The 14,953-nt window shown below is 43.4% G+C and overlaps 1 protein-coding gene across 1 annotated transcript in view; it reads left to right on the top strand.

Annotated features, from left to right (window-relative positions):
• LOC126199419 (myrosinase 1-like) overlaps positions 1 to 14,953 on the top strand; it is a 100,150-nt gene that overhangs the window by 73,719 nt on the left and 11,478 nt on the right. The window contains exons 8-9 of the mRNA XM_049936337.1: positions 3,800 to 3,951; positions 14,609 to 14,746. Of these exons, the coding sequence (XP_049792294.1) occupies positions 3,800 to 3,951; positions 14,609 to 14,746 (290 nt within the window). The remainder of the gene's footprint in view (positions 1 to 3,799; positions 3,952 to 14,608; positions 14,747 to 14,953) is intronic.

Genomic DNA, 14,953 nt, shown 5'->3' with positions numbered 1-14,953 from the left:
GCTCTCGTAGTATCTTTGCTCGACTGCTATTACTTCCCGGTCGTTGTCTGTCGTAAGCAGTTGGGATAGGGAGTTCGCGTCGCGAGTTCGGGCTGCCAGTCAGTTGGAGCGTGTCTGGAGCGCAGTCCGGGCCTGCCAGACGGGCAGTTGCAATGCGGCACTAGTGCGGTCGGGCTGGAGCCGCAGTGAGGTCTGCATCGACATGGCTCGCCCGACCATTGCCGCCACGCATCACTTGAGCCGCGCCACGGTCTTGGTGGATCGCCGATCGGTCGTCCTACCGGACGACGAGTTTTGGCTCGCCGATCGTTCATCAGTCGTGTGTGTGTGTGTGTGTGTGTGTGTGTGTGTGTGTGTGTGTGTGTGTGCGTGTGCATCGACTACCAATCTGTCTTCGTGCGTGCTTAGTTGCTGTTGTATCGTTCATGTCTTCGTGCAAGTGTTCGTCAGGTTGTGTCTGATGTTGGCGTTAGTCCAACTGACAACTATTTTAAATGTCGGCGTAGTGGCTCTGAGAGGTCGGTCGTCTCATCGGGCGACTTGTAACTGGTTCTCTAAGCGCTTCTGCGTCCCTTCAGTTACCATCTTGTGGAACTTGGCTCAGTCCTGTCGTGGTGCAGGGATGTCGTTTAGCCAATGGGCGTGTTTCCTCTGCATGGTTGGGTCCGAGTCAGTATTTCCGCCGTCGTGTGTCTGGAAGTGAGTGGGAGACACACCAGCAGTGGAGTCGCGACGGAGCAGCAGTCGCGGACGGACCAGCAGGCAGTGGTCGGTTGCTGCGGACCAGTGAAGTTATCTCAGCGCGGTGCAGTCGTTGGGTTCGCTGGCGGTCCCTGCTCAGTGTCGGAGCGTGTGTAGAGCTGTCCGATCTCTACGAGCTTCTTGGTTCACCGACCCAGTACGTCAACGTTGCGTGGTGTTTTAAGTGCCCAAGACTCGTCCATTCATGTTGTGGTTCGTTTCGGTGGTTCACTGTTTGGGAGGTTTTCCTGTGAGCAACACCGAGTGTTTGTACATATTTGATTGTGGATAATTACGTCCGTAACATTTTGTATTTGAGTTCTTATGTACCGATTGATGGGAAGCAAGTCGTTGTGTCGGTCGGTCCGTGGCTGTCCCCTGGTTGGGTTCCGACGGATCAAGTGTAGTTAGGCTCACCACCTGTCTCGCCTAAGTGAACGAGGGCAGACCGACCTCCCTGGAGGCTTCTGAGTGCCACCGGTGTTTAATTATCTGTTTTCAGCTACTTAAAATTTAAGGCTTATGGTAATTTTTCTTTTTCTTAAAAAATTTGGAAAATTAACTCTTAAATTTAGCTTTCAAGCTTAAACATTGCGACCTTCTGCCTTTAAAAGATTATGGTAATATATTTTAAAATTTTGAAACTTAATTGTGGCCTTCAGCCATTGATATGCACCTTCCGTAAGTTTGTTCTATCTGCTTTGCTGTGATGTTTGTTTTTTAATTATTTTATTGCTATCTTAATTGAATTTTGTCTTGTTGATGTGTTAAGATTTCTTGTTTGGAGGTTTTCAGCCGTGAAAGAGTTGCTTTCGGTAAAAGTGCAGCTATGTGCCACTTTGGTTGTAAAAGTGTTATTAGATTACAATAAATTACAATAAGAAGGTGAAACTGATCCCACCCTATTTGGCCCTTTCCACAATCCTAATCACCTGTTATGCCCTGCTGGTCTAGCGAGCGTTTCACCTATTAATAGCTCTGTATTGTTTACCGGGCCACGAGAGATTGTAAAAAAGCGTCAAGTACGTTGATTCAGGAAATGGGCTTGTATGAAGGTAGCCAGGTATGAAGGCAGACTCTGCGGCGACGGCCGGTGCACCATAGTTGCGGCATAGAGCAGGAGAGACGTGCCGGAAGTAGCCGCCTACCGCCAACACTGCACACAGGAGTGCGGCAACGCTCCGTCCCAATTCTGGGCACAGCGTCACGCTAGATGTGTCCGTGTATGGGCGCTCTGAGGAGAGCGAACGTTGCCATAGTGCATTCGTCATTGTCATATAAGCGCAGCACCTGGTGTGATGTTACTGGGTGACATTAGGTACAAAATACTATCACCTAGTGCCTTGGACAGCAGCCGTTACTTTTCTGGAATGTTGATGGAGGCTGACTGATGTCTATGTTCGATATCTTCGTCAATTTATATTTCAGCAAGATAACGCTAAACCGCGTGTTGCTTGTGTTCGTTCTGACTCACCTGACAATAGACGTTGTTTGCTTGTTGTCCCGGCCAACACGTTTTCCAGATCTCTCGGCCATGGAAGAGTGTGGACATGGGTTGCAGAGAGACTGGCGCAACACCACGTGCAAGCACCAGTCTGGCACTGAGTCGAAGAAGCGTGGAACGTCGTTCCTCTGCCTGCTATCGAAGATCGATCCCAGCCTCGCTAGAGCTAAAGCTGGGAGCCACGTATACAGTTGTATATTCTTTGAACTACACTGAATATATATCACAAGTAATATTTCTTGAATCCTTCCTGGTGTTGCAATGGTAAGGGCAAGCAGGTTACTCCTCTCACACGAAGCCAGTCGTAAAAGTGATTAAATGATCAAAGGTCGCAATAGTCACATCTGGGCCATTGAAAATGCATAGGATACTGTTGTGAGGAGCCACCAAAAGAGATAGGCTGTGAATTGGTGGGCGGGCATAGTAAGCGACTGGTTAATTGGTCCGTAGCTGCTTCCTCTCCATTTGATTCGATCAGTGCCTTGTGTTTTTAGAGATGCATTTCTCACACCGCCTTAAGATATACCATGTCAGTTTCGAGCATATCTCATACCGACGTAATGGATCTACAGCTGACTATGCACTTCGACCTCATGAAGGCGTGCTTCAGTCGTTCACTAAAACGTGGATGCAAAGGGGCCAAGTAGGTCGCCCCATCTCCCTCTAGTTGACTTCGTCCTCTGGGGACACATGGAAAATCTGGCGTACGAGACTCTTGGAAAGTGAAGAGGATCTCCTCGTAAGAAATGCGGCTGTCTGTGACATTGCAGAGAGACTGGCGCAACACCACGTGCAAGCACCAGTCTGGCACTGAGTCGAAGAAGCGTAGCTGCTTCCTCTCCATTTGATTCGATCAGTGCCTTGTGTTTTTAGAGATGCATTTCTCACACCGCCTTAAGATATACCATGTCAGTTTCGAGCATATCTCATACCGACGTAATGGATCTACAGCTGACTATGCACTTCGACCTCATGAAGGCGTGCTTCAGTCGTTCACTAAAACGTGGATGCAAAGGGGCCAAGTAGGTCGCCCCATCTCGCTCTAGTTGACTTCGTCCTCTGGGGTCACATGGAAAATCTGGCGTACGAGACTCTTGGAAAGTGAAGAGGATCTCCTCGTAAGAAATGCGGCTGTCTGTGACATTGCCCGAACTATACCAGAAGTGATGGGGCAGGTACGGCTGAACGTCGTGCGCCAGTGTGATGACGCTGGTGGGCGCCTCTTTGAACATTCATTGTAAATGTAGCCTTTGTGTAGGTAAAAACAAGTCATTACAAAAGTATTTCCGCTTGGATGCTGATAGTCGTAAAAAAAGCCTCAACTTTTATATTTTCAATTTTCGCATGTATCTTCCGTATCAGTACTTTCTAGACCAACGTTCCCTGTCTCCGAGTGACACATCGTCCTCTAGTATCATCGCTAACATTTTTATCATAATCACGCTAACTATTCGTTTATGATAAATAGCTATTAAGATGTTTTGTGGAGCTAAAGACAGTCATGAAGTTCCAAGTGACTCAAACGTTTATCATCTGTTATTCTTGTATGTCTAGGAGCTGCAGACTTCTTTGCCCTGAACCATTTCACGACGCAACTGGCATCGAACGGTCAGCAAGCTGACTTCCACCCGTCACACGACTGGGACACGGGCGCCATCTTGTCTTTTGACGACAGTTGGGCGGCCACCGCCGACGACAAAATAAAGGTTTGTCTTCGCAATATGTTTACTGATTTTGGTTTACAGATCCATAGCGAAAAGCATTTTTTGTTTACCGGTATCCAATGCGTAAAGTATAGGAAACTTTGTTCACGTAGCAGTTGAACTCAGCCGTCAGCTGGTGGATACCGCAGAAGCAGCCTCTGCGGTGATTCTACGATCACGCCGAGTCAGTGGACTCACCACGCGGTGCTTTCATCCCAGTTCCGATAGTTTCTTTTGAGTGAAAAACAGGATGATCTTAAAGAAGTTGATCACCTTTGCTTCTAAATTTTATGTTTCGTGGTTTGAAAAGTTGAAGAAAACTCCACAAACACCGATGTACCGACCCTCCATCAGTTTCTCTCTTTAACATTTGTCTCTATACGTAAAACGAAGTGTCTTGAGTGACTGACTGACTCATCAAATGGTTGAAAAGGCTCTGAGCACTATGGGACTTAACATCTGAGGTCATCAGTCCCCTAGAATGGTTCAAATGGCTCTGAGCACTTTGGACTAAACATCTGAGGTCATCAGTCCCCTAGAACTTAGAAATACTTAAATCTAACTAACCTAAGGACATCACACATATCCATGCCCGAGGCAGGATTCGAACATGCGACCGTAGCAGTCGCGCGGTTCCGGACTGAAGCGCCTAGAACCGAGTCCCCTAGAACTTAGAATTACTTAAACTTAACTAACCCAAGGCCATCACACACATCCATGCCCGAGGCAGGATTCGAACGTGCGAACGTAGTGGTCGCGCGGTTCCAGACTGAAGCGCGTAGAACCCCTCGGAGGCACCACCCGGCGACTCGTAATCGTCTATCCCAAACTGCTAAGGATGTTGTTGTTGTTGTTGTTGTTGTGGTCTTCAGTCCTGAGACTGGTTTGATGCAGCTCTCCATGCTACTCTATCCTGTGCAAGCTTCTTCATCTCCCAGTACCTACTGCAACCTACATCCTTCTGAATCTGCTTAGTGTATTGATCTCTTGGTCTCCCTCTACGATTTTTACCCTCCACGCTGCCCTCCAATGCTAAATTTGTGATCCCTTGATGCCTCAAAACATGTCCTACCAACCGATCCCTTCTTCTAGTCAAGTTGTGCCACAAACTTCTCTTCTCCCCAATCCTATTCAATACCTCCTCATTAGTTACGTGATCTACCCACCTTATCTTCAGCATTCTTCTGTAGCACCACATTTCGAAAGCTTCTATTCTCTTCTTGTCCAAACTGGTTATCGTCCATGTTTCACTTCCATACATGGCTACACTCCATACAAATACTTTCAGAAACGACTTCCTGACACTTAAATCTATACTCGATGTTAACAAATTTCTCTTCTTCAGAAACGATTTCCTTGCCATTGCCAGTCTACATTTTATATCCTCTCTACTTCGACCATCATCAGTTATTTTACTCCCTAAATAGCAAAACTCCTTTACTACTTTAAGTGTCTCATTTCCTAATCTAATCCCCTCAGCATCACCCGATTCAATTTGACTACATTCCATTCTCCTCGTTTTGCTTTTATTGATGTTCATCTTATATCCTCCTTTCAAGACACTGTCCATTCCGTTCAACTGCTCTTCCAAGTCCTTTGCAGTCTCTGACAGAATTACAATGCCATCGGCGAACCTCAAAGTTTTTACTTCTTCTCCATGAATTTTAATACCTACTCGGAATTTTTCTTTTGTTTCCTTTACTGCTTGCTCAATATACAGATTGAATAACATCGGGGAGAGGCTACAACCCTGTCTCACTCCTTTCCCAACCACTGCTTCCCTTTCATGCCCCTCGACTCTTATAACTGCCATCTGGTTTCTGTACAAATTGTAAATAGCCTTTCGCTCCCTGTATTTTACCCCTGCCACCTTCAGAATTTGAAGGAGAGTATTCCAGTTAACGTTGTCAAAAGCTTTCTCTAAGTCTACAAATGCTAGAAACGTAGGTTTGCCTTCTTAATCTTTCTTCTAAGATAAGTCGTAAGGTTAGTATTGCCTCACGTGTTCCAACATTTCTACGGAATCTAAACTGATCTTCCCCGAGGTCCGCTTCTACCAGTTTTTCCATTCGTCTGTAAAGAATTCGCGTTAGTATTTTGCAGCTGTGGCTTATTAAACTGATAGTTCGGTAATTTTCACATCTGTCAAAACCTGCTTTCTTTGGTATTGGAATTATTATATTCTTCTTGAAGTCTGTGGGTATTTCGCCTGTCTCATACATCTTGCTCACCAGATGGTAGAGTTTTGTCATGACTGGCTCTCCCAAGGCCATCAGTAGTTCTAATGGAATGTTGTCTACTCCCGGAGCCTTGTTTCGACTCAGGTCTTTCAGTGCTCTGCCAAACTCTTCATGCAGTATCTTATCTCCCATTTGATCTTCATCTACATCCTCTTCCATTTCCATAAAATTGTCCTCAAGTACATCGCCCTTGTATAGACCCTCTATATACTCCCTCCACCTTTCTGCCTTCCCTTCTTTGCTTAGAACTGGGTTGCCATCTGTGCTCTTGATATTCATACAAGTGGTTTTCTTCTCTCCAAAGGTCTCTTTAATTTTCCTGTAGGCAGTATCTATCTTACCCCTAGTGAGACAAGCCTCTACATCCTTACATTTGTCCTCTAGCCATCCCTGCTTAGCCATTTTGCACTTTCTGTTGATCTCATTTTTGAGACGTTTGTATTCCCTTTTGCCTGCTTCATTTACTGCATTTTTATATTTTATCCTTTCATCAATTAAATTCAATATTTCTTCTGTTAGCCAAGGATTTCTACTAGCCCTTGTCTTTTACCTACTTGATCCTCTGCCGCCTTCACTACTTCATCCCTCAGAGCTACCCATTCTTCTTCTACTGTATTTCTTTCCCCCATTCCTGTCAATTGTTCCCTTATGCTCTCCCTGAAACTCTCTACAACCTCTGGTTCTTTCAGTTTATCCAGGTCCCATCTCCTTAAATTCCCACCTTTTTGCAGTTTCTTCAGTTTCAATCTGCAGTTCATAACCAATAGATTGTGGTCAGAATCCACACCTGCCCCTGGAAATGTCTTACAATTTAAAACCTGGTTCCTAAATCTCTGTCTTACCATTATATAATCTATCTGATACCTTTTATTATCTCCAGGATTCTTCCAGGTATACAACCTTCTTTTATGATTCTTGAACCAGGTGTTAGTTATGATTAAGTTATGCTCTGTGCAAAATTCTACAAGGCGGCTTCCTCTTTCATTTCTTCCCCCCAATCCATATTCACCTACTATGTTTCCTTCTCTCCCTTTTCCTACTGACGAATTCCAGTCACCCATGACTATTAAATTTTCGTCTCCCTTCACTACCTGAATAATTTCTTTTATCTCGTCATACATTTCATCAATTTCTTCATCATCTGCAGAGCTAGTTGGCATATAAACTTGTACTACTGTAGTAGGCATGGGCTTTGTGTCTATCTTGGCCACAATAATGCGTTCACTATGCTGTTTGTAGTAGCTAATCCGCACTCCTATTTTTTTATTCATTATTAAACCTACTCCTGCATTACCCCTATTTGATTTTGTATTTATAACCCTGTAATCACCTGACCAAAAGTCTTGTTCCTCCTGCCACCGAACTTCACTAATTCCCACTATATCTAACTTTAACCTATCCATTTCCCTTTTTAAATTTTCTAACCTACCTGCCCGATTAAGGGATCTGACATTCCACACTCCGATCCGTAGAATGCCAGTTTTATTTCTCCTGATAACGACGTCCTCTTGAGTAGTCCCCGCCCGGAGATCCGAATGGGGGACTATTTTACCTCCGGAATATTTTACCCAAGAGGACAAATCATCATTTAATCATACAGTAAAGCTGCATGTCCTCGGGAAAAATTACGGCTGTAATTTCCCCTTGCTTTCAGCCGTTCGCAGTACCAGCACAGCAAGGCCGTTTTGGTTAATGTTACAAGGCCAGATCAGTCAATCATCCAGACTGTTGCCCCTGCAACTACTGAAAAGGCTGCTGCCCCTCTTCAGGAACCACATGTTTGTCTGGCCTCTCAACAGATACCCCTCCGTTGTGGTTGCACCTACGGTACGGCCATCTGTATCGCTGAGGCACGCAAGCCTCCCCACCAACGGCAAGGTCCATGGTTCATGGGGGAAGCTGCTAAGGATAGCAACTTGAAATTTGTAAAGGATATTTTCCTTATACTGTAGACATCGTCTAAGCAGGGGATTTTCGAAATTCCACGTCTAAGAGGGTGAAACAGGGGATGAAACGTTTATGGAAATATGTTGTTATTAAGGCAGTTTTGAAGCTAGAACTATGATAATTGCTATTTGGCTTCTCGGTCGGGAATAAAGAAATACATATTTAGCACTTTCATGGCAGTTCGTACATTTTTTAACAATAATTCAATCAACATTTCCTGAGCCTCTTTCAACTTTTCTATTTCCCCAGGAAGTGCCGATAACTCCTGATAGTTTTGCTTCAAATCGAATACCTCATTCCTTAATTCTTCATGCCCATCTTTAATTTACTTTTTGAACTCCGCTAAACTTTTATTTGTACTATCCTTAAGCTCCTTCAAGTCATTGTTTGTACTTCCCTGACCATTCTTAGGCCCTTTCAGATCTTCCTCAAACTTTCTTTGTCTAGCTAAAAGTTGCTCCAAATAGCCCTTTCATTTTTCATCCATTTTGCTGTTACTTTAAAAACAACACACGACAACAATTATCCTTCAAAGAAACTCCACACTTCCTACACCACAGCTGTCCCTGCTAACAACAGGTCCAACGAGCCCTTCTAGTTCATACAGACACACAACACACGAACCAAGTGCAATAAAAATAAACGTTCAATAAAAAAATACTCAAATTTTAAGATTTATTGCCTTCTCCAGCTTGAAGCTGCGCTTGTATCGACGTCTCGGCTGAAGCAAAGGCTGGGCAGCAGTGTCGGCTTGGCTGCAGTGACGATACTGCCACCACGATGTCTCGGCTGAAGCGGTCTCAGCTGAAACAGTGACTCAGCTGATGTCTCGGCTGAAGAGCTGTCTTGACTGAAGACCTGGTTCAGCTGAAGTGATGTCTCAAGTGAGCTGAAGAGAGGTCTGGGCTGTGGCTGTGGCGATGGTTTAGCAGCAGTGACGACGGGGTTAGATTCTCACTCAGCATAGCTTCATCTGGTCAGCAAACCTGTACAGAATCCGTCTCGTAGCAATGGAATCCCCTCAAAGTATCCTCTAACAATGTCACGACGTGCGACAGACTTCCGTCTACCAGCACACTTCTTGCCATTCAGAATGATCTCAGATTAGGCAAATCCTGAACCAAGGGTCACCACAGACTGTAACGCGCCGACTGGCGGGACTCAAGACCCAACTCAAAACGACAAGGGATCGTACTGTACCAGCATCGCGATGCCGTTTCCTGCCACACAAAATCGCTTGAGCGAACCAATCGACCACTACAGCAAGAATCAGGCACAGTTTTTGTATTGACAGTCGATATTATGACTGTGGATCGCTATCCGATCACAGAAGATTCTAGTAGTGGCCGAGCGCCTGGCAAACACTTGAAGCCTAGCTTGAACAGTAGTTGCACTCTTAGACAACAATTTGAGGACAAATCAACGATTTGGTGATTAGCAACTGCAACCATAATAAACACTGACGAGACAGCAGACTCAAATGCTAGATAATAACAAACAGCAGTTTCAATACACGCAAAATTCGAGGTCGTACAGCAATGCTACAACATCACAAATAGATACACCGAAATATCCAAATGATGCCGACATGCGCTATCTATCAGCAATGACTAGACTAGCAGAATACAGCGACAACACATGTTATCTCCCTATCGTCCAAAACAAGGCACCAAAATTATTTCAATACGACACCTGTTCATATAATGCCAAGCTAAATCGTAAATCCAGCTCACAATTGTCCTCATAAGCAACGACTTCCTTCCAACGCAGAACAATCTCTTTGGGACCGCCTCGTTTTAACAACTTTTAACATTCATCTCAAATATGAAGTGAGTGCAAAGACCGATCATATTAAACTCGTATTTGGACAACTTTTATACCGGGATGAAGATAACTGAAGCGATAATTCTCTTTCTTTATGTGTAGTCTAACGTTATTACGTAAATAATGATACGTAATATATTCCACAGATTAACAACTACACCTTTGTGACTATGATCGCAAACTTCTCGTAACTACTTCAAATAATTTCAGTTCTGATTATCAGTCACTTGGAATGTTTCTTATGTAAATGTAGTCTTGTTAGCTTTTATTAGTATCGGACGTGAAACCAAACTTCCTAATACCAACTCTTTGCTTTCGTCGTTTTGTAAGAGTTTCTACAGATTCACCTTTACGTAATAATACTGTTTTCAGAGATTATTCATCACTCTGTTTCAATCAAAATAAGTTTTCCTTGTACTCTGGAATTAAATATCCTTCAAACACGTCACTTTTTGGGTGACACTTGAATTTGCAATTACAACACAATGAATTACATGCAACAGCTACCAAGTAACCACACGCAAAGGTTTGCTTTGACCCAAGAAAACTCGTCTTTCTTTGGGCTAGGATCTCAATACAAGTTCAGATCTCGTAAGTGATAGAGTGCCAGCAAAGACTACACCCACCCACACACACACACACAGAAACGGAAATTCAAGAACAAATAAAAATATAAACAAAGAACATAGACGCTACCGCCTCTTTTGTGTTATGCTTAATTAACAATTCAAACAAAACTGAGCCTCTTCAGGCGTTAGCACAACGCAACCCGATAAAGTTCCCTAAATTAAATATGTCCACTCATCACTTCTACTAACCAAGTTTTTGTATAGTTACGTGTTTCTTGTAAATGGTTCCTTTCTATTCCCGTCGGTTACCAACACAACCTAATGGTGCGATCTCTCATGTCCAGGTGAAACTGTTCGAATATACACGAGTCAATTATGGATCCGCTGTACGATCGTGGCATCCAAATAACAACAGGGAAAAATGTGTTCGAGGCTTTCCCTTCTCGATACACATCAGTTACTACCAAACCACTCCCAAAAGCAGCTAGCAACCTAGTTACCTCCGGGCAACGGACAGGATATCGGGTTCTACCGATTCAATAAAAATCATCAAATGCAAATCTCTCTCTCTCTAACACGGCTCACGCTGTAACTATCACAGCAAAATAACCACTCTTTCCTTCTGAATTGTCCACAGGACGACAACCAATCGACCGCGCAAAAACACAATTTCGGAAACCAGTGTCTAATCTGCGACTACTTCAAAATTCCGGAACCTACATATGTTCTGTAGCTCGGCCTTGGGAGGAAAACTACAGTCGCAGCTACGTCTATCAATAGGGGCCTACATGACAAAGTTGCCACACTGTCTCCGTAAACTGCAGAAAATTCTACACTGACTTCACCAGCCAAACTCCTTCACCTCTCCCAAGCCTTAAACAGCAATTGCGGTGCCTCTATACAGCACTCAGTGGGCAGGTACTATATCCGATCTTGACCTGCCCCGAGATTAACTTTATCGGTAAGAGGTCTAACGAGGAACTAACTATTTTATGATGTCATACAATGGGAACCATTTACATGAACAAGCACGCAACGCTACATCAATTTTTGACAGTTAAATTATCCCTTTTGGCCGTCGGGTAACGTAGTTAGCGGCCGGCTGCGTCGCGTCACTGACGCAGCTTCTCTGGAATCAGCGATGGCGAGTTGTTTTCTCTGCGGCACGCTCGGGTCATCTAGAACATGTTTTATCGCCTTTTAATAGTCATATACATATGATTATTGCATTCATCAGGTGTTTTTGGCCATTTACCGGATCGGATGCTCGGCAATTGCAATGGCGTACGAAATCCGTGCTTTTGACACAGCACAATGTATTTTAGAATTATTAATTTTCGGCAGGTGACAGACAATTGATATTTTTGTAAGTGAAATACAAGGGTAACGGAGTAGATAGACACAGATCACTTTCGTTTTCATGAAAAGTCCTGAAATCCATCACCATGAATGTCTCTAATTTTTTTCTCACGCTGGTGCCCTACATCGAATTAGTCACAGAGGTGAGTTAAACTAAACCCCGTCCGAACAGGCCTTGGAAGGCCCAACGACCGACCGGCCGCCATGTCATCCTCAGCCCATAATCGACACTGGATGCTCATATGGAGGAGCATGTGGTCAGCACACCGCTCTCCCGGCCGTATGTCAGTTTTCGTGACCGGAGCCGCTACTTCTCAATCAAGTAGCTCCTCAGCTTGCGTCACAAGGGCTGAGTGCGCCCTGCCTGCCATCAGTGCTCGGCAGACCGGATGGTCACCCATCCAAGTGCTAGCCCAGCCCAACAATGCTTAACTTCGGTGATGCGACGGGAACCGATGTTACCACTGCGGTAAGGCGTTGGCACAGAGGTGACTTGCCCAATTGAAAATCGATTTACCCTTTTTAAGCCATCCATACAATTCCTTGTTGCATCATACATAGCTAGTCGTCGTGTAAACAAAAGGTATCTTGAAAAAAGAGACAGCATTGGTCGTATATTTTTTACTATTGCAAAATCGATTTTCTGTCACTGAGTGACCATCTTCAGTGCTAGAAGTTAAAATTTCACATTACGATCAGAGAGTACAACATAGAAAATCACAATTACATCTGCATATGAATATAACACTTGTTAGAAACAAACCTATATTGTATAACTTAAATTGGGATGCACTGTTGTCACTAAGCTTACGGCCATCACATAGACTGAGGCCGCTGTTTACCTACACTTGTTCAGCAGCCCTCGGTGTGACGGGGCTTGACACGCCCTCTATGTGACATGTGTCACGTGAAGACATAGTACTATTGGTTTTGCGAATTATTAACACTAAATAACTCTTGTACTTTTGTGAATGGTGTAGTAATTCAAATTTAAAATGTACGTACAACACATAGCAGACGCAGGAGAATATCTAAAATACATTGGCATATTGTTTTTTATAAACTATAAAACATAAAATAGATCGATGATAAGTTGTTAGAGTGCAGAACATATAAAAAGCAAAAGATAATGCCAAAGAATAATAAATGAACAACATAAAAAGAGGCGCAACAGAGGTCTTCCTTAAAAACGTAACACCCACCATCTGGCGTGGGAAGTCAAAAGTACAACGTTCGTAATTTATGCAACAAACGTTAATACCAAGGAGTCAATATATAAAAAATAATAACGTTAATACCAAGGAGTCAAATATATAAAAAATAATCACAGTACGAAACTGCCGTTACTTAATAATTAAAATGCCGTACAAATGTAAGGTGCGAACAAGTAGTATACATCAATCATCGAGAAACCATCATGAGGAAGGACAAGTAATAGTATCACTTATACCAAAATGTACATCGTACTTTAGAGAAATAAAACATAGACTATGCACGATATCCAGCACTTATTCAAATAGTAAAAGAATTGTTAACATACATTAAAAATAATCACATAAAGTGATAACCGGATTTGTATTACTTTGTGTCAACGCCTACGAGATGTCGACTGTCGTAAAATTATGTTCAGTAGGCGTCCATAAGTTCTGTAAATTACAGAACAAAAAGAAAGAAGCATCTTTAAAAAACCGAAATAAGTAATGTTATTAAAACAAACTGAAAACATGTGTGTCAATGTGTTGAGATAGTTGAAATAGCGGCCATTATACGTGTTCTCGTAGCGACTATGACTGAGGCGTTGTATATAAGGGATAACAAGCAGTTGACTATGAATTGCAAATTGTGATAAATGACGACAAGTTGACTTTATTTCATAGTAAATCGGAGAAGCATTCCCAAAAATGTGTGCTTCTCGATATCATTTGCTCGTTAAGCAGCATGGTATCTGGAGCTTTATTATGTCACTCAGTGACAGAAAATCGATTTTGCAATAGTAAAATATATACGACCAATGCTGTCTCTTTTTTCAAGTATACCTGTTATCTGGTCGTAGTGCACAAGACAACATGGAGTCGCCAATCAATAAAAGGTATCTTGCAGTAATATTGACTTCTCTAATATCCTCACCGACCTCTCTTCCATGGAACAAAATATTCCCATCGATATCGGTTACATCCGATTCCCACACCACCACGCACACATGTTTCTGATTCGAATAATTGAAATAATTTAAAAATACTTCTGTCCCTCCATTCTGATCAAGGTTTTCGGGAATTTTCTCTGAGTCGTCAAGTAAATACGGGAACTGGAAATCCTTTCCTAAATATTCCGAATTGCGATTCTGTCTGCCCCACATCCAACCTGCTGGTATATTTGACTGAAAAGAAATAAGTTTTCTCTCCAATAGAGAGCTCAGCTTTCAAGAGTAGCAGTAGCAGATTTACTGAGCCAATAAAATCTTCTCGGCTTACAACCCGCGTCACTTTGAGTGAAACACTCGAGTTTTGACAGCTGTCTCCGCCATCGTCATGAGGAGTAAAACAGACACTGGTGACGATGGCTCAGACACCCGAATGAAGCTCGTGACTTTTAATCGAAGTGACGCTGGTTGTGAGCCGAGAAGACGTTTCGATCAGGTACACCACTGCGGAACGCTCCGAGGATACAGGTTTTCTGGACATTGACATTTGGATTATGCTTTTCGTATTTATTATGTTTCAGGTCGTTCCGTGGGGCTTGCGCAGCCTGCTGAACTGGATCAACAACGAATACGACGTCAGAGGAGGGATCTTTGTAACAGGGAACGGTTTTCCAGACGCAGGAGAGCTAGAGGACAGTGGTCGGCAGGAGTACTACAGGGTAAGCGTGAAGGAGAAAAATACCATTGTCAGTGCCGCGGGTGAGTAGAGAGCTTGTGCACTGAGACACTTCATTCGTTGTGACAACGCAGTGTTCACTGGTAAAGAGGAAACGTAGTGATTTCTATATTGTACATACAGATTTAATGTTAACATGTGGAATGACATTCACTGTGAACAGGTAGGTGCTTAAGAGCTCATCAGTCTC

Source organism: Schistocerca nitens, chromosome 8 (assembly GCF_023898315.1).
Source record: "Schistocerca nitens isolate TAMUIC-IGC-003100 chromosome 8, iqSchNite1.1, whole genome shotgun sequence".
Taxonomy (NCBI): Eukaryota; Metazoa; Arthropoda; class Insecta; order Orthoptera; family Acrididae; genus Schistocerca; species Schistocerca nitens.
Note: the sequence above shows the minus strand (reverse complement) of the source record. Positions and strands in the feature narration are given on the sequence as shown.